This window comes from Plectrocnemia conspersa, unplaced genomic scaffold, assembly GCF_051122295.1.
Source record: "Plectrocnemia conspersa isolate PC_06_02 unplaced genomic scaffold, ASM5112229v1 ptg000010l, whole genome shotgun sequence".
Classification (NCBI taxonomy): Eukaryota; Metazoa; Arthropoda; class Insecta; order Trichoptera; family Polycentropodidae; genus Plectrocnemia; species Plectrocnemia conspersa.
In genome coordinates this window covers 20,231,554-20,252,279 of record NW_028277174.1, presented here as the reverse complement: position 1 = coordinate 20,252,279, position 20,726 = coordinate 20,231,554, and the positions used below count along the sequence as shown (strand labels likewise).

Sequence of the window (20,726 nt, the reverse complement as noted above, 5' to 3'; positions counted from 1 at the left end):
AACATTTTACAGAAAAAAGCCTTTATTAATTTAATATAATATATATATAAATAAGACAAATGTGCAATATAAATAGATATTTTAAATAAAAAATCTAAAGTATCTCTCGTTAAGCCCAAAAAATATCAACATAAACAAAAACAAGTAAAAAGTTCTTATTATTAGATAAACCGTGAGATTTTCGCTCTCAATGACGAATAACCAGTGTTGTTACACAATGCGGATACATTTCCAAGGTAGTAGGCAAATAAAAATAAAGCAAAAAATGATATACAATTTGGCAAAACACTTGATTTACATATTTAAATTTTCATTTAATTTTACAAACCATGATTGCAGAGTTAATAAAAGTATACATAATTACTTTCCTTTCTGATAAAGACTGTTCCGACAAAGTATTAACAAATAAGCTTCAAATTTCAATAATCAGTCATGTCGTGATTTCCATAGCGTTCATTGTACGTTTATCAAAATACAAGAAAGTTCTTTAAAGTCAAAATTGACACAACCGTTGTCACCGAATGAGCACAATTATCACCTCAGAAATATAATACATGTGACCTAAAAAAATACAAAATTTAGATCGAGAATATTATATATAACAATCGTTAATGTTATAATTCACATACCTGTTATAATTACTTTATTATACAAAGCCAAAGTTTTTAGTTTTAATAGCGAGCAATAACTTATGACGAAGTACAGCTCGTGAACTGTATAAAGGAACGTAGAGACGAGAGATGCACGTGTTGGCCGTGGGCAAGTGCCCATCGTCCGCCGGCCTGATAGTCACGGTCGGCATCGGTTGGAAACCCTCTTCGGAAGCCGGTAGAGCCGGTGAACCCGTCCAGAAATAAATCTGCAACGAGAGAAACCGTCAACCCCAATCTATGATTTAATACGAGTATAACAAAAATTATAATTACCAAGTCTTGTCTCTCAAGATGAGTCATTTTATCGACGATCGCCCATAGCCAACGTTTGAAACGAGCCAATCTTTCACTCGTCGCTCCCGATTCGTCATTGAACGTCGTATACGATATCAGAACACCGACGTTTATATCTCCCACTCCGTTTAATAACAATCTTAAATCTTCGGCCGTGAGACCAGCTAGAGCGCTCGCCGGAAGTACATCCAGCACGCCATATTTCATCGCCTTAAAGACGTCGATTTTTAGTATAGTCTAATCAGTCGAAGATAAAGAAATTACGATAACGAAGTATAAATACCTCCAAGGCTTTCTCCTGTGACTTGACCATCCGATGGTGAGCGTAGTGTCTGACATAATCGTATACGTTGTTGGCCGTGACGTCCGTTTCGCGACCCCCTTGTATTAATTCCACAGATTGTCCCCCTTCTTCGGGACAAACGTCTAGCCTGTAAAACAAACGGATCGTAAAAACTGAAATCTAAAAAACAACTCGTAATTCAACAAATACTCACGTAAAATTGAGATCGAGAGCAGTGAACAGCGCTTCAGCGTCCTGTCGCTCCGCATCCAACACCAGCTGTCTGAGGCTTTCGTAAACTACGGGATCAAAGAAAGCCAAATCATGGAAACGAATCGGTCGCCCCAGTAAAACTTTCAATACGTGTCTATTCAAAAACATTGGACATAATTCGTTTTGTAAAAGGCATAATCCTATTATTCTGTAATAAAATAATATAAAATATAAAGACATCCATTTTTTTATATATTGTATATAGATTATTTTTGAGCTTATATTACCTTCCGACGTTCCTAAATGCGTTAATTCTTTCCGCAGTACCTTGACCTTGCCTCGGGCTATAGAAACCACATTTACCCGGACAGTAAAACAGGGGAGCTGTGTCTTCTCCTTGAGTGGGCAACGGATCGCCTGTTTCTTCTTTATTTCTACTAGGAAGCGCTCCACTATTAGTTAAAACGCCTGAGAGGAATTCTCCTCGTTCTGTGAATAAAGGTACGATTATTAATAAAAAATTAAGACTAATCCAACATGTGTGAGCTACAAATTTAATATTAGGGACATACCTAATATTACATCGGTAGGATTCAAAGCGATTAAATCCATAGCCTCATGAACTTTTTGCCTAAGGGCCTCCTCGGACGTTAAAAGTGTTAACAGTTGAGCCGAGGACAACTCCAACAACATGCCGGTGATCTTTCCAGCGAACGTCGGAAGTATCACATGAACCTAAAAGCGTTATGAATTTTAATTTTTTAATTTTTATAAGATAATATATAAATTATAACACATTTCCAGCATACTTTCGGATATAAACGTTCTCCTAATTGACTTTGATGCAAAGTGAGATGTTCATTGTGCGAAGAGGAGTTGGACGTTCCGGGCAGACCCGGTTGCGAAGTTCCTCCAATTGATGTTCCAGGAGAATATGGTCGCGCATCGACACTCAATGCCCTTCTGCAAACAATAAAATCATCCTTTATAATAATATAGGACTTGAATTCACTTCACTATAAATAAGTAAAACAATAAATTTAAGAACACAAGTATGTGATTATATCAAGTTTTTTTAAACAAAAAGTTGAGAAGCACTCATTGGATTCAAACAAAATTTTGTATTTCTACAAAAGAAGGCCTAATTAAAGTTTACCTATCTGTCCTCGTTGGAGTGGCCCTCGATACCGGCCTAGTAGGAATTCTGCGATTTGTTTCTTTTCCACGTGTGCGAGCTCCTCCCGGAGTTGCTGTAGTGCAACGATTACCAGACGTTCCCGTGCTGCTACCGCCGTTGTTACTTGCGTTAGTACCGTTTGAAGCAGTGCTACCGGTCGATTCCAGCAACGGTAGCTTTTCATTAGCCAAGAGAGCCTCCGCTATACTCGTGTAGAAGGATCTAGCGACGCCAGAACCTTCTCCAGGCTCGTCTTTAAACGTGACTTTCACTCTGTTGACCGCTAGAGGTGGCTGCGTTCCATGAGTGCGACGATTATGACCGCTAAACGCATTATTCAATTCCATGAAAGTTTGCGTCAATAACTTGGCTCTGTCGCGTTCCATCTTATGAAGCGTTAGATCTCGCTGTTGCGTGCTCCTCAGTTTCTCGGTGTCCCTTCTGAACTTTGCTTCTTTAACTGGGAAGCCTCCGAGCTCGGACACTACCGATCCCGGTTCGAGACCAACGTCTTCCGTAAACACTCTGCCGAATAAGTCTAAAGACAAACGCCAACGACCGAGGAGTAAATCGTGCGACACCCATTGACCGAGCGACGGTTGAGACCTAGGGACGGCATTAGCTTCACGTCCGACTGGTTGTCTTTCTGTTCCGCTAGGACCGGGGGCGGAAGTTTCGATCGTAACGTGAGCGGATATTTCTTGAGCTTCGGCTGGATCACCGAGTCCCAGTATATCGCCCTGAAATAATATAAAATAAATTATATTAATAAATTTATCTATTTATGAAAATGATCGACGATTATCACTTACGGTTCTAACAATTACACTCTTAGATGGACTCCTGGAAGCGGACGAACTTCGTTGATTTTCCGATGTCGACGGATTGTTTGAAACTACAACTTACAAAAATTATATTAAATAACAGTAGATAAACAAAAACATTCCAAATATGACTTATTATTAAGAGCAATGTAGTAAACCTGGAAGAACTAGGTCTGCAAAGTTGAACGATGATGGTATTTGTACGTGTTCAGATGTCGTAGACCTCGAAGCGACTGCGATTGCCGCTTCGACCGCTGCGGCCATCTTCCTCGGTGTTACGATTATCTGTGGTCTAAGTCCCGATTCTTGAAAATAATAAAATCAATATTAATTTCATATACCAAAGATTATTTTATATTTTAATATATCGCTCACCCGAAGGACTATGCGGAGCATGATCCCCGGATAATATTCCTGAGCCGTTGTTTGCCAAGAACGGTGTTTGATACATGTTGTTTAGTAGACTGCGAGAATCATTCGAAACTACTTGCGGTTGTCTGCATATAAAAAGGATTATATAAATATTATATAAAATTATGTTTTTATAATAATCATAAACATACCTATGATGTTTTTTTCTCGGCATATTCTGTCGTGTGTCATTCGAATCTGAATCTGATATATATTCCCCGTCAGTGTCTACTTCCATTTTGGCAGATCCGAGGCTAGATGCGCAAGTGCCGTCTTTGCTACAGGACAAATCTTGGGGTTCTTCGCCTAAAATAGCGTTATTAGTCAACGTCTGACACGATTCTGGTGGTAATTCCGGCGCTCCGGTGACAGGAACGCACTCGATCGGTCTGAACAATTCATTTTGACAACTTGCAGACTAAAATAAAGTATTGAATAACATTAAAAAAATAATTTAGAAGCTAAATTTAATTGTTTAAAATATACCTGTCTGAGTGACTGACTGGCTGCCAAATCTTCTTCGGTGGTTTGAGTCTCGGCAGCTGGTCGGCCGCTCGTAGTAAAACTATGCGTCGATTGTTCTGATGTCCTCTTTGAAAGTCCCAATCGAGTGGGAACGACTAAAATCAAACAATTTTAGAAAATATACATCAATTATCAAACATGTCTTTAATTTTACTTACCTTCGAGAGGATTACCAGAACCGGGTGGACCGTTACCGGACAGCGGCACAGTTATGGACTGACGGGGCATACCGAACAGTTCTTCGCGCCAAGCGTTCGGATGTAAGAGTTGAGGTTGATCGGCCAACGGCAAAGCTTCGTGTAAAGGACCTTGAAAAATTTAAGTTTATTATGTAAGATAATGAAAAGTAAAAAAAAAATTTAAATGAAAGAAATATGAATCAAGTCAGAAGCGTGTCCAAAATATCCCACATATTATTTACTTACTGGCAAATGGATCTGGCGGCGGGCATCCCAAGCAAAGAGTAGACTCTGAACGTTGGAAGAAAGAGTGTTTTCGACCCGAACCGCTAACACCTCCCAAGCTGTCGGAGGAATCGGTCTCCATGACCGTAGCTGCGACTCCACCGAGCAGAAGCTCATCATAAGGATCATCGTTTTCATTCTCATCCTAGAATTATTAAGTATGTAATATTATAAATATTAAACATATGGACAGCCATAGTGTATTGACAGTCAATATACCATTACTGAGATTTATCGATAGATTAATAAAAAATTGTACTCACTGGATCGTGCCAAGTTTGTTGTTGGTTATTAGTCAAAGATAATAAGGGTGAACTATCAGAATCAGATCTACGAATAATTAAAAAAAAATTAATTACACCGACAGATTATTAATACAATATTTTTTTATGAAATTATATTTACCTCATATAAAAGATTAGAGCGTCCAGCACATATGCGATATGCTTCAAAGCAGATATATCTAAGACCGGAAGTGAGTCTAGATGTTCGGCATTATGTGCCCTCATCAAAGACAAACAGTAAGCGAGGAACTCGCGTCGGGCATTATGTCCGCTTAGTCCTGTAAATCAAATAATGAAACTTTATTTTACATTCAACTCAGTGTCAAGACCATACAAATTGACAATATCACCTTGATCTCTATCTCCTCTCGTCCTAACGTGTTCCCCTGCTGAAAAACCAACAATTCTTGTACTCGTTGAATAACTTCCGATAGATCTACGGCGAGGTGCATTTCTACTAGAAGAAAGGAGTGATAATGAACCTGAACTGGCCGCGTTTCCGTTTTCGGAACCTTGCGTAAGAGATGCACCAAATCTGAAACGACATGTATATTCAAAAAAAATCGTTACCGCACGACGACACAAATCAAACGAAGATCATACCTTAGTTGAGCCTCTGTTGCGTCCATGACGGTCACTAACCAGTCCCACGTAGGTTTGAGTCTACTCTCTAAATGAGTTTGGAGAGCTATGGCATCTCTTTGCGAAAATGGTAATGGGCGAAGTCCGCCGAGAAGTGAAACACGCCCTACGCCGGATAATATATCAGCAATTTGGCGAATTACGATGCCGAAGGCTCTGGCGAGGCAGCTAGCCGTAGTGGCCGTCGAATGAGGCTCTTGAGCTGCCGCGTTAGTCGATCGTCGCAAGGATGATGAGTCAATAAAAACTAACGAGGAACCACCAGTAAGTCTCACTCGCTCGGCTCGCGTTCCAGTTAAATGATTCCTAAAACGACGACGACTTTAGATTACTAAACTATACTTACAGTGCATTTCTTTATTTTGTATAATAGATACCTTATTGCCCATTGCATACTCTGAGGTGCCAGGTTGCTCCTTAGAGCACCTGAAGTACCGCCACCTCCTCTTCTTTCCAACTGTTCGCTGACACCGCCGCCACCTCCACCTTCTCCGGGCGACATGTCTGTATCCCTTTCATGTTCGTCTGTTTCACCCGCTTCAGAATCTTCGTCTTCAGGCTGAGTTGAATCTCCGGATTCTTCATCGGGGAATATGAGTAAAGAGGCAATACCTAAATGTAAAGTAATTATTTATTAAAAAATCAGCTCATTTTTTTTAATACATGATAAGCATTTATTACACATACCGGTATCAGAGCCTTGTGTGGCTCCAGGTTGCGCAGATCGTTGAACCGATTCTGTATTATCTTGATCGTCAGAGTCAGATTCAGTATCAGCTTCGGCCAACAAGTCCAATTCTGATTCAGATTCCGCATCGCCGACGTGCTCCTGTGCACCTTCCTCGTGAGCCCTGTAAAAAAATCTTCATCGTTTAATTTATATAAAAATTCTTTAAAGAAAATCGTCGCTTTCGTTATTTTTTTTATAAATAAATTGAGAATTGCCATAAAAATATAACAATTCAACAGATATCAAACCTGTGCTCGACGAGAGATTCGTCCGGTTGGTGTGCTGGAGCCGGATGATCCTGTAAAGGCGGCGGGGGCGCAGCCGTCGGAGGAGGCGCCGCAGGAGTGACATTTTCGTTTTCACCCTCGCCTTCCGATACCTCCTCTTCCACCACCATACCTTCGGCGGAACCAGCTTCTTCAAGTTCCATATTTCGAACGGCAGCTCCCACAGATAGTAATGACGAATCTCTATTCAACGCAACAGACATATTTATAAAAGCTCATTTTAATTATTAGTCATTAATTAAAATACTGACTGATATCTTCTCGGTGGATTTGGAGCGCCGGGTTGAGCTAATGGCTCTACCGAAAACAGATCTTCAGTTCCGTTCATAATATCGACAATATTAGAAGTGAGCGTGAAGGGCGCTGTCGGACGCACGACTCCGAGTCGCACGGGAGCTATCAGCGAATCCGCCGTTTCGCATAATTCTTCGGCAGCTAATCTAGTCAATGCCAAAAATATTCTGCGACATCTTTCAAGCGACATACACACGTGCATCGATCTAAAATATATACACGAAATGATGAGTCAAAGTTTACAAATAGTAATAATTTATTATTTAAAAAAAAATTATACTTGTACCCTCTAGCATTTAATGGCCCAGGGGAAGTTTCAATGCTAAATATGACGAATATTCTGACTACGGAACGCACAAATCGCCTGGCAACGAGATGAGCTCTTTCAGCACGACCGACGTCCGTTTCATTTTGCTGTTCTCTGATCAACGTCTGCATGAGCGTGTCTTGCATCTGAAATAAATCGTTAATAAATATCTTACAAAATAATGTGTATATATGAATGCACAAGCAACACTTACATCAGTGGTGCATTTTACGATGAGTAAGTGCGTGAACTTGTCTAGGAGAGTAGTGCCAGACTGATGAAAAGCTGGACTTTCCGAATTAGACGAGACACCACCTTCAGTTTCTGTGGCGCCACACATCAAAGCAGCTTCGACAGCAGACCAATCGGCCAGTAAGTGAACTAATGCTTTTCGTGCGAATCTTGGCGGTTCGAGATCATGCTCGGGTGTGTCTCCTTCGTCCCTGTCTTCTTGCTGAGCATGCTGAGTCGAATTGGCAGCTGTCGGTGGCTTTTGAGCCGTGGATTGGCCATTTGTAGCATTGCTGTTTCCGCTTCCACTGGTGCGTCCGGTGCCTCCGCGAGGAGTACGCCATGAAGATCTAAACTGTCTATGTTCCACAGCTTGTCTGCCAACAGTTTGCACCAGGAAAAGAAGAATGCTTTCACCTCTACAATGTGCAAAAAATATTAGACAATGGTTTGTGTATTTACACTAAGATAAGATGTATATTAAACAATATATTCATTCATATAAGCTTTTTATATAACGATAAATTTAATTTTTGACAAAATACGTAAAAATAATTTTAGATCGAAAAACATACAAATATACTTGTAAAGGTACAAATTTAATGGGATATGTCAACGGGAAATAAAAGGAAAAATACTTCTTAGTTTAAAATTTTGATTTTTTCGACTTTTTTTGTTATCAAAATAGAAGCAAAATAGTTATTTTTACAACAGTTTCGATTCTCGTGGTATACAAAATGATATACATGCCTTGAATTAAAGTGTGTAACGAGATGAGTTTCTTTGGTGAGTCGAGCTAATAGTTCACAGCGCGCCTCCCAGTTCCCGCTGACAAGCGCCTTGCAACGGCACTTTTCCCAACAATCACAGTAAGCTGTAGGTGAAGTCCTTTTCAATTTACAATCATGCCCTTTGTGGCATACCTAAAAGTTAAAAATAAATGTTTATTATTATAATACGAAACATAATATTTAATTTGTAGTATAATACAATACCTTTGCACATTCCGTGCAGCAACACAACGAACCGGTTAGACCGCACGTACGGCACTCAAATATATCCTAAAAAAAAAACGTCGTAGATAAAATAATGATACATTTCATTAGATGGTATATTAAAAATAATATTAACCTGATTGATATGCTCTTGGCCCGTCCACGTAAAACTACATGTATCGTTGCAACACAATACAAACAACGGTGACGAATCCGGTGGAGCATCGTGCGGGAATATCGCTGCGGTGCGTTGTTCGGCCGTCGGACAACGTTGTGCGGCATCAAAGAGTATCAAAGCTGCCCTATAAGCTCTAGAGCTGACTGCTAACATGAACGGAGTCTGTCCTTGACCATCTCTGTTGAACATAATTATTAATTGATTTTGTATCAATCTTTTTATCCAAAGACAACTAAAAATATAATTTACTTGGCACTGAGAATGTGCGGAAGATGATTTGTGAACACTGGACTTTCGCACATGGCTCTCAAAGCTGCCAAAGCATTGGTCCTTCTTTCCATAGGATCGCACACGGCGACTGATCCACCGACACCTCCCTTCATTCCACTGAAATATACATATTTACAAATTATAATATAAGAGATACATAATAAAAGAATACATATAAAAAATATATTAACCTATTATTTGTTAGGCCCATAAGACTATCCTCATCGCCTGAAGTCGTATCGAAGGTTTCAGGAGGCCAAGATAACGTCGGAATGGGTTCTTCTTCCATCACATTATTGCTACTCCCGTTTCCGACCACTGAAGTGGATCCCTCACCTTAAAATATTAATTTAATTAAGAATATATCATACAAACAATTATGATGATCTTTACAATCATACCTGCGTTCACATCAGGTTCTTTGTTAGATGTAGGCATACACATGCTGACGCAAGCATGTAGTATATTTCGATTTCCGTCACATCTCTCAGACAATATTGTTGGAATTTGATGTTCTAGAATGTTATAAGATTATACGTTAAAACGATAATGATTTAGGATTGTCTTAAATCGAGAATTTACTCACTCATATCAGTTTCGAGTTGATGAAGGATATGCCGTACGCCTTCAATGTCACATCTCAGAACATAAGGCATCAATATCTGTTGCTCTGGAATTAGCACAATCACGGCAACTTGCTGAGTCTTTGTGTTCTGAGCTGCGTTAGTTGGCGGAAGAGGCACCGTATGCGCTATTGCGCATCTCAATGGTGGCAAGTCCAATAGCGGTGGCTCCCTGATTGCGCCCAGACAATCGCGAGCCAAAGGATATAACGTTGAGTTTCCGTCGCGCAACAGGACCACATTTTCAGTTCCTTCGGCGGCGCAAGTGAGCGATATCAATTGTGGATGATTACCAATGAATGCCGCCGAATCGGTTGGAAAAACAGAGTCTGTGAGAGCACGAGCGCCTCCCAAAGGTAAAATGGCATATCCGACAGTACCGCTTGTGCGACGGATTACAGCATGGACTCCCCGAGCATCAACCTAAATAATATACATGCGAACATTAACAAAATGTAGGATAATTGGGTTTTAGGGCATTTGTAATATAAATATTTTAGAGCTTTGTTAACCTTTACACCGCAGATGTCATCTATACAAGTCATCAAAAAAATCGCCAATACGCATTGGGCACCTAAAGGTTCCATAAACATTTGAGCCTTGCAATATGGTGATTATATATAAAAATAATATTTAAAGAATTATGACATGAATAGGTGACCACCACATATTAGCAAAAGTGCAAAATGGCGTGCAAAAATACCAGCTGCGGTGAAAGGGTTAAGTAATGCCAACGATTTGTGGGTTATGCTTGAAGTTATCAGAAAGTGAAATAATATATATTTAAGAAACGGTTTTAAACATGACTAAGCATATTTGCGCCACATATGTACAGTATGTAACAAAAGTTTAAGACCAAAACCTGCAACAACGTTCATAGTCACGAATCCTATTAAACTATTAAAAATATTGTTACCCAATTAAAGAATAGACTATTTTATGTATTATCCATAATAATAATATTGACATATTTTTTTAGACTCGCCCTTTCTTTTTCTACACAAAGGCTCGTAAAAGGGACAAGCGTGACTAATCCTGTCCAGCTGTTAAATATGCAATGGCAAGAATTTAACTACTCTTTTCATTTGTATCTATGCACATTCATTTACGTGTATTCTAAATTATACAAATCACAAACTGGAAAAAATTTGTTCCTTTTTTTCATTTCGTTTCGTCTTATTGAACTTACAACTATTGGACTGTTAACACGCGTTGGTTTTGTGGGCGTTAAAAATAAAAATCTCTTGGGGCGGAAAAATAATTTGATGGCAGTAAAAAATAACTCTTCGCAAGGAGAACAGAACTCAGCGATATATTGCCTAAAAACTAAATATTTTAAAGACCACCGTGCAGGAAGATGTGAAATTTTTTAAAAATACAGGACTAAATTGTGTTAAACCTCGATCTGGCGTCCAATAATTATATCAAAACAAGGGGATCAGCATATAGTAATTTCAAGCAAAATAAATAGATTTACTCAACAGAAATTTGCTCCCAAGTAAAAAATTATTGGTGTTGAAAATATATCAGTGTCAACCGTTCAACGTAGATTAAGGGTTGCCAAAAAACCTTTTGTTACGATGAGAAAATGAATAGAAGAAGTACGACTAGATTATAAGGCATCGAAATTGGACATTTGAAGATTAGTGCAAATTTTTATGGCCTGACAAATCAAAATTTGAATTGTTTGGATCAAAAAAGAGTATTTGTTAGACGAACCGTCAGCGAAAAAATGAGTCCCAACTGTATTGTGCCAACTATAAGACAAAATGAAGGTTGAGTTATGGTGTGGGGCTGTTTCTCAGCAGCGGGAGTAGAAAAATTCGTAAAAACAGATGGAATTAAAAAAAATTGTAGCAATTTTAGAATAGCAAGTTCTACCAATGTGCAGACATTTAAACATGACATGTTTTATTTTTCAACAAGGCAACGCTCCTAAACACTTCTAAATTGTGCAAAGGGTTGCTACAAATAACAGAAGAAAAAATAATAATACAAAATATGATTTGGCCACCCCAATCGCCAGATTTAAATCTAATTGAGCTTTTAGGGGATGAGCTTGATCAGAAAATGATTTCGTCTTAAACTTTTGACCAGTAGTGTATATGTCTATTTTTATTATTTTTAATATATGCTGATTTTTCAACTATTTAAATAAAAAATAAATTGATTCACTCACAGCCAAAGACATTATTGTAACATCAGACGGCACTGATAACTTTCGTGGGGTCTTTTGAAAACAGTCAGGTCCCTTGTTGCTCGTGCTCCATTTGACGACTTGCAGTTCATCTTTACGCATTAATCTGCAATCTTGTAAAAGATTCATCCAATCATCAACGGACGGTGTGGCAGATGCGTTTCCAGTGGTTCCGTCCTTTCCGGGAGCAGTTCCTGTAGCCAAGGCTGTGACGACCTCTTTAGGGTCTTTAGTTATCGGGAATCGAACAGCAGCATAAGCACCATCAACTTTAAGGACACGTCCTATGAAAATATTCAATTTCAAATTACTTTGCTAATTTAGTTTGAGTACTATGAATAACAATAAAAAAACGTATCCATACCTAGAGGTACATTTTTGACATCTTCGACAAAAACGACATCTTTCAATGGCCATTCTTCTTCGTCCCGCTTTCCGCCTTCTCCACCGCTACCTTCTTCCCGCACAGTCATCCTTCTAGTGCGTTCTAAAAATATATTTAACGCATAAATTATATAATTCCAAAATAAATTGATTACAAAAATATATCTAGCAAATTCTACTCATAACTTACTGTGGGAAGTGCTAGTGTCGCTGCAAGTAGAAGAAGCGGGGCTGGGCGGCGGCGGCATATCGAGACGATCGGCGGTCTCTTTGCTCGCAGAAGCTGTTGCGCCTCCCGACGTGCACGTGGCAGATGTACTGCGATTCGAATTCGAACATGAAGAGTTAGTAACGGCGGCCGCACTGCTTGAAGTCACGTTGCTGTTTGTAGCTCCGGAGCGATTCGGAGTCGGGGTGCTATTAGTGCTCGAAGGTGCAACATTGTTGCTCCGCGTACTAGTAGAAGAATTGGAAGTGGAAGGCGTAGGTCCAGAGTTCACGCGACCGGAAGAACTCGGCATACTGCCGCCAGTACCGCTACTACTACTTTTTGTGGATGCAGTGGATGTCTATATAAAGTGTAATAAAAATAAATAAACACGAAAATACTCTATACACGTATATACAAAAAACACTAACCTGTGCATCTTTCTTGTCTCTTCCGTCTGGTCGATCTGGAACAGGGGGCGGAATCAATTTAAATCTTCCAGTGTCAGTGAGATTCCAAGCTGCAAAGAGAAGAACGCCGACTTTGGGAACTCCGCAAGATATAGTGAAACCTGTATACGTTTGAAGATATTGTAAAATTAGCGTTTTATAAAAAGTATAAGTTTAAGTTGAAGTAGATTTATTAACCTATAGCGCCAGGTTGATACATTGGTGAATTTTTCATCGTCACGGTAGCACCTGCGAAAACTTCTTGTCCTCCGCTGTGCGAAGACGAACCTCCTCCTGCCGGTCTTTGCTTTCGTGAACGAGCTCTATGTTTCTCCCACAATTTTGCCCTTTGAGCTAGTGGTAATACTCCCCTTTTAAAAAGCAAGCGTTATAAAATCAAGAATAATTATAGATAATACTATCCTTAATTAATAAAAATGCTCACCACCAATACATTGCATCGCTCTCTAATCTAGCGACAGTATATAAAGAACAAACGTGCAACGACATTATTTTCTCGCCACCCAACTCAGGGAATTCGCGAGCAGAGTGTTCCAGGCGAGAAGCCGCATGAGCAAGTGTTTCATCCAACCATGTAGCTATACGACCGTTTTCGGACGCTATAGAACATCGTACACCAGCACCGGCTAAACGTCGGACACGCTCTCCTCCTGCCATACCCATTCCTAACCATGGCGCTCTCGGATGATGCACGTTCGGATTCTGAAATTTATAAAATCATATAAAAAATATCGAACACAGTATTAGTAAATAATGTCATAAAACATACATCTGCATGTCTGAACGGTTGAGAATCTGTCCATCTCCATTGGTGTAAATGACCTTGAACTGACAGTCCGACGAGCTCGGAGTGCATAGCTGCAATATGAGTGAAACGGACGCCTTCCCAATACTCAATTTCGTCCGACGTCCACATAGGGCTAGCTGCGCATCCAACTTCTTTTTTCTTATTCTCGGCTGTCGATTTATGAACTATGTATTCGTTATATAGGTATTGAAGACCTCATTTGATTAAAAAATCTTAAACTAATTCATACCGGTGTCTTTATCCCATCCAGAATCTCTGAGTGCTGTTTCCAGCCACCTCCTGGGACCGAAGTACTGTCTCTCCCTCCATCGGGTGAACGATTCATGACTTCTTTCACTGCTGCCGGGGTCCCTGCTGGTCGATCCGCTGGTTCCGGCGTTTCCGGCATTGGTACCGGTAGAACCGAAGCCCGTAAAACCCCGAGATACATTCCCTCCGCTACTACGACTTAATATGCAAAGATTAACAAACGTCCAACGACGCATAAGAATGACATAAAAAATAATCACCTTCTCATGCCTGTATAACCAAACATGTCTTCAGAAAACATAGCATCGGGATCGATGATGACCGAGTGATCGGTCGGAGTAGAGTGAAAACCTCCATCGAGCAAAGATATGAGATCTTCAGGCACATAACCGTCTCCACCGTCCCCTCCGTCGCCCTCTTCGGCTTCTTCGTCATCTCGTGATAACAAATTATTAACAGCTAAGTTCACATCTAAATTTGTACGCTAAAACATCAATCGAAATTAAATAAATATCAGCAATTCGAATACAAACACACAATATTAAATCAATGTATTACTTGTAATTCTCTGATTATTAAGCTTCTACTTTTGCCTTGTAAAACGACTTGAGCTTGGGATATGAGATCTTCCGGAACATAAGGAGTGGGAACAGACACCACTCTTCCGGTTCCGGAAGCTCCGATTATGACGCCGGCGGCTCTGCTGCTAGAACCTAAAATTTACAATGTACTCGTATATGCAGAATTAAAGTTGACATGTATACATTCAAAACCAGTGTCAACCTTGAGATGTACACGTCGTCCGTATAGAATTTGTACGCATAATTCGCGCTCTAGTTCGAGGTTGTTGTCGAGAGCCGCTGGTGGTTCCGCCGGAGTTTGCGTTTTTGTTTCCGGCTCCTCCCAAATTACTGCCGGCTCCGCCGGGTCCTCCTCCTCCGCTGTAATATCGCATCGTAAGTATATATTGATTTATTGATCAAATTCTACGCTACCGGTTACCTCTTGGATGAATCATTTTTTCCAAAATCCAGTCGATCTGGTATTATAGAGTATGCCACACGACACACTTGTCCATCTTCCAACAGACAGGCTATGTGCGAGGGTCCTACGACTGCTTGCTGAATGCCTTTTAGATTCGATAAAGCGGGTGAAATTCCACCAAAGCCAAATCTGTTTAAACGTTCAGAAAACTCCTTCAAGCTAAAAAAAAAAAAAAATCTAAAAACGTATTCTTTAAGTCTAATGCTAATTCACAAATAGCTACAATACAGAATGAGCCAATTCGAGTTTCTTATAATGGCAACACTGTAGATCAGACAGCTGTCAATAATTACGCGTGTTCAAAGTGTCAAATGTTAGTTTGCAACAACACATTAACGAAATGGATCACATAATCAGTCAACACGTTAAAATTATTTTATTATTCTACAGAAATAACAATTCTGTACGAACTGTATATTGAAATTTACGGGAAGACTATGGTCAATTTCATCGTCCTACTGAGCGAACAATTCGCAACGTAATGAAAAAATTTGTAAACTGGAAGCGTTGGAGATAGGATAAGGCATGTGCATCATCATGGCGCCTGTTTAGCTGAGAATATTACTAATGTAAGTGAAAGTGTGAAAGGCCGAAGACCAGGAATTGGCAATTCGTCAGCGTTCGCAGCTTTTGGGCTTTTCCTTCAGAGGAGTTTGCATCTGGATTTGCACCTACACCCGTATAAAATTCAGATAACACAAGAACTGAAGCTCAGAGACCGTGGACAGCAAGTAATTGAAAATTTCTTGCTGTCCATTAAGTAATTAAAAAGCAGATTGTGTCCAGCAAGTAATTAAAAAGCAGATTGGGTGTTAGAGCAGCAGGAAGTTGATACTGATTTTTCAAAAAAAAACTTTTTTTCTCCGATGAGACATTTCCATCTTTCTGGGTATGTTAATAAGCTAAATTGACACATGTGATGCGAGGAAAATCCCCCATGATATTCATGAGACCATTACATGCTCAATAAGTGCATATTGTGGTCACTGGGTTTTATTTTTTTGAAAACGACGAAGATCAAACTTTAACAGTTAACGGTGAGCGCTATAGGCACATGATAACCAATTAATTTTTGCACAAAATCGAAGATATTGATGTGGAAGATATGTGGTTCCAAGACGGCGCAACTTGCCACATATCGGATGCAACGTTGGATGTTTTGCGTGAAAAGGTCCCAGGTTGCATTATTTCACGTTTTGATGACATCAACTGGGTGCCAAGATCATGCAATTTATCGCCGTTGCCTTTTTTTGCGGGGTTACACTAAGAGTCGTGTCTATGCTGACAAATGTTGACTACCGAAACGTTGGAGCACTTAAAAACCAACATCTGCCAAGATATAACCTAGAGACCACCCGAAATCTACGAAAAAATCGTCGAAAACTGCTGCAAAAGATCCAGAAGCGGACATTTAATTGATTTTATTTTTATAATTAATGATATACATCAAATGTTCGATAAATAAAAAAAATCTGAAGATACCCTTAAATTTTTATTAAAAAAGTTCGAAAACTGAAGTTGGATCACCTTTACAATTCACAAATAGCGCATTTCATTTTCCTGACACAATATGGATTAAAAAAATTATGATTAATGCTCAATTAGTATTTATTACTTTTGTACCACGACTGATAAAAATGAACAATTAGGTGTTCATGATTTTTTTTTTTAATTGTTTTTTGAGATTCTTTAACAAATGCGATTTAACAGACAATTATTTTAAGAGATATATATTATATCTATATACTCTCATTCATAAGTAATGGGACAAAACATACTTGCTGATTCCTTTTACAATATCTCTTTTAATTCAAATGATTTTACAAAAAATAAAATATCGAAATATTCTTCTTCATTTCTAATAAGAAAAAAGGGACAAGTTTGAGCAATAAAGTAGACTTTTTATGTTCGCAGGAAGACGAATTGTTCCTTATAAGGAGAACGATTTTTCTGGGAATTTTGAACAGGTTTGCATGAGTGCATCTTGTTCTATAGAACTAAGACCATTTTGATGGGTTTTCGTACAAATCTTGTCAGTTTTAGACCAGCTTTCAAAACGATCCGACGGATTTTGTTTGCGTGCGAAACTTCTTTTGTGAAAAAACTAATTGAAAAATGGGAAGAAAACACTTGAAACAAGAGCAGTTATTTCTCTTCGCGATCAGGGGCATACGATATGAAGAATAGCTGAAAATTTGAAGAATAGCTGAAAGCTTGCGCCAAAGTCCACCGAAATTGGTCAACAAATGATTTGGGCCAAGGTACTTTGGTCCGATGAATCAAAATTTAAACTTTTTGTACCCAAACGTTGAATTTTCGTCCTATGCACCCTTTTTGAAAAATTCCTCCCTGCGTGTGTAGTGCCAACTGTGAAGCATTGTGACAATCTATCATGGTGTGGGGATCCTTCTGTGCAAATGGAGTGGGCAAACTTATAAAAATTTAAGGTATTTTTAAAAAAGAAGTTTACAAAACTGTTAGAACAGTAGATGCTGCCTGCGGGACTTGAACTGATTGGCTCAGGTTTCGTCTTTCAGCAAGACAATGATCCGAAACATACTTCCACTCTTTGTAGAAAGTTTTTACAAAATTTGGAGAAAAAAACTTTTTAAAAAATATGACTTGGCCATCACAATCGCCCGATTTAAATCCTATCGAGTTGCTGTGGGATGAGCTAGACAGGAAAATTAGAGATCAACATCTAACCAGTGTTAAAATTTTGTAGACTGTTAGAAAAGGAGTGGAAAGCACTATCTACCGAAACGCTAAAAAAAATGTGGATCGGATGCCCAAAATTTACAAATCAGTAATTTCAAAAAGAGGTGGCCATTTTGACGAATAAAAATTTAATTTTTTTTATTTATCTATTTCTTTTAATGCACATTTAAATTTACAGTAATCCTGCATTTATAGTATTTTATTAAATCTTTTTAAAAAAAGTTATGATCAAAAATCTGCTTGTACCTTAATTTATGAACAGGAGTGTATGTACATTTAAATAAATACTTTGTTTCATAGAACAAATTATTTGTGCATTTATGTAAAGTAAATCCTTGGAATTCTTATTCGCAGTGATCCATAAGGTGTTCACTGTTCTTGCACCTAATCTGTCCAACAGTAATGCACAAATAATTTGTTTTACGGAACAATTATTTTATATATTTCTCATTTAAATTATCCTCTTCTCTAACTAGTCTGTCTTTTATTTGTGCATAATAATACTTTTTATCCATTATTCAATTTTTAAAGCTTTTTGAATATTGGGATCGATATTTCTCACTGTATTTTCAAATGTTCTAGCTAATTGAATAACTATCCTTTCTTCACATTTTTAGCAGTAAATAAATGTAGTTGGGAATTACTGATAGATTTCCTTCATGTTAACAAGATATTTCATCTACCCAGAATAATTCTTTCAGTACCCTGAAAAAAATTCATTCTTATAAATGAAAATCATTTTTTATAAAACTAATTTATGTATTCTGTGGATATATGCTCAATCGCTCAGGTGAGTTTTCGATCCCTTGTTTATAACAGTACTTTTTAAAAATGACTCAAAAGCTTTTAGCACGGACCTACCCTTCCTATGCAGCGAAATAAAAATATACAGCCGTTGTAAAACATTTAAAAAAAAAGGCTATGATAATCTTGAGAAATTTGCTGATATTTTAGATGAGAATTTACAAAATACAAATTTACGAGTTAACTCGAACATGACCGGGAAGGGGTTAACTAATCTAAAAAAAATGTTGCAAAAATGACAATCCGATGGCGATAGACCAGGGCTATATGGAAGACGATAGAAAACTTTCCATCCTTCTTAATCTTTGCGGTATGAGGATGTGCATTATCATAATGCAAAATATCAATATTTCTTAAGAAATCTACATAGTATCGTATGATTCAATACAGCGGGTCTCTTTTGTTTTTAACGATTGATGCAATCGATCCAACTGTTGGCAGTATCTCTGTCCACCAAACAGTAATATAACCTGTTTTGTATCCCCCAACAGTATCCATTTTTTATCCCCATTTAAGTATATTTATCATTGAAAAAAGGCGTAATTTTTTCCTATGCAGCCAGTGTCATACTTTGGTAGGCACATTCATATCCTTTGTTTGCAAACCTTAGACTTTTTAATGCATTTTAGACACAACCATAAGAGCCAAGTCTTGTAAACTATTTTTTTAATCGACATCTCTAGAGTGGTCTCAATTCAATTCTTATTTATAACTTAAAAGGTTCCACTTTAATGTTTGTCTTCCGACACAAAAATGTACAGATTTCAATCAGATAAATAATTATTGGCATTGTAAACATGCAATCCGTCACCATAAACTGAACAAATGATTATTGGTGAAACTCGAAACAACTTATAATGTATGAAAAATGCTGAATAAACTGATACTAAAAGTGGAGAGTTTAAGCCTGTAGGCTTGTGTGTTCTCTAATCAGAGGTGAAAAACAGAAGATATGGTTTATGGTAATATAGAGTAATAACATTATTGCGAATGAAAGTATTCTGATTTAGAAAGCCAGGTTTGTTTTATAATAAACACCCCATATGACTAATATAAATAGAAGTTTCTAGATATAAGAAACCGTAGTTTATCTGGATAGAAAGTGAGGTTTATAAGTATATGGTCTATCTTTAAATAGAATGCATGTTATTTACAAATCCAGCATGGCATTCTTAACCTATATAATAATTGAATATTCCATTTAGACGATACGAGTGGTAAAATGATGGCAAGGCCCCGGAAACAAATGTTAACAATAGCGAGCATTCGACAAGTCCACGTCGAAGATGACTTGCTGTATGAATTTATTTTATATATAAATTTCGAGGAGTGGGGGAGCTGAAATTTAATTTAAAAAAATTAAAATATTTTTTTGGCCATAAGTATGCGTCGAAAACGAAGAAGACACGTCCATGTCAAGTGTGACGCATTTGGTCGACGGGACTCCGTAAGGGTAGAAGTGAGGGTCGTCGTAGGGCGGCGAAACGTCCGATTCGAGCTTTCATCGTTCAGATACGTTTTTCAGGCCGACCCGGGACCATAAACGCGAATTCGTCTTTCGGAACAAACGTCGTCGGAAAAGAAGAAGAAGACGACATGGCGTAGTAATTACGCGAGCCGACGTCGCCGTGCGGAGCGCGTGGGGCGCCCGGCGTCGTCATTGTGGGGCGCGGGAGGCCTACCGCGCGTCGAGGGCGAGGAGAAGAGGCTCGCGGGGGGCGCGGGACTCTTCGGGTCCTTACATGTTAATGAGCTGGTCGTCGGTGGCGGGCAGTGGGTGCACCAGGCACTGCATGGCGAACCGTGGCCGGGGGGCGCCGAGGCCCTAGCGCGTGGCGCGGGGCGCGAGCGCGGGGGCTTCGGCTACGGGGCGCGGCCCGAGCGCGACACTCCGCCGGAGCCGACACAGAGCGAGTGACAAGGACGGACGATAGTCAAAGAGCGTTCGACGCGCTCGCGAAACCGCACACGGTCGTTCTCTACTGCGGAAACCGATGCTGCGCCGCTCGCTCGCAAACGCGACCCAACGCGAGCGAACGCTCTGACGTTTCCTCGTGTCGCGAATCATTTCCATTTTATCAAATTATATTATACGTTAGTTTTCAATAAATCACAATTTACCATTTTAAACTGATCGTTGTATTTATTTTACACCATGT

General features: G+C 39.0%; 1 protein-coding gene across 21 annotated transcripts; it reads right to left on the bottom strand.

Annotated features, from left to right (window-relative positions):
* Positions 1-293: 293 nt before the first annotated feature.
* Positions 294-20,592, bottom strand: hyd (E3 ubiquitin-protein ligase hyd). Of its 21 annotated transcripts, none has more exons than XM_088195476.1 (46): positions 20,310-20,592; positions 15,004-15,204; positions 14,785-14,942; positions 14,560-14,714; positions 14,262-14,485; positions 13,982-14,199; positions 13,714-13,916; positions 13,369-13,646; positions 13,122-13,294; positions 12,906-13,045; positions 12,457-12,835; positions 12,247-12,369; positions 11,865-12,166; positions 9,649-10,108; positions 9,464-9,577; positions 9,254-9,398; positions 9,042-9,179; positions 8,751-8,970; positions 8,615-8,680; positions 8,370-8,542; positions 7,603-8,038; positions 7,362-7,534; positions 7,039-7,287; positions 6,749-6,970; positions 6,458-6,633; positions 6,148-6,382; positions 5,732-6,076; positions 5,479-5,663; positions 5,250-5,406; positions 5,108-5,174; positions 4,806-4,989; positions 4,539-4,688; positions 4,342-4,475; positions 4,008-4,273; positions 3,820-3,941; positions 3,603-3,749; positions 3,433-3,521; positions 2,600-3,360; positions 2,253-2,406; positions 2,016-2,178; positions 1,731-1,932; positions 1,445-1,651; positions 1,231-1,378; positions 927-1,157; positions 630-859; positions 294-561 (listed from the first exon to the last, which is right to left on the bottom strand). In XM_088195476.1, the coding sequence occupies exons 1-45, from the start codon at positions 20,360-20,362 to the stop codon at positions 647-649; spliced, it is 9,339 nt and encodes a 3,112-aa protein (XP_088051602.1). In that variant the 5' UTR covers positions 20,363-20,592; the 3' UTR covers positions 294-561; positions 630-646. The 21 variants fall into 21 exon arrangements, with proteins under 21 accessions (XP_088051602.1, XP_088051603.1, XP_088051609.1 ...); XM_088195477.1 differs by having other exon boundaries at positions 3,433-3,515; XM_088195483.1 differs by having other exon boundaries at positions 4,554-4,688.
* Between the last annotated feature and the right edge of the window lie 134 nt (positions 20,593-20,726).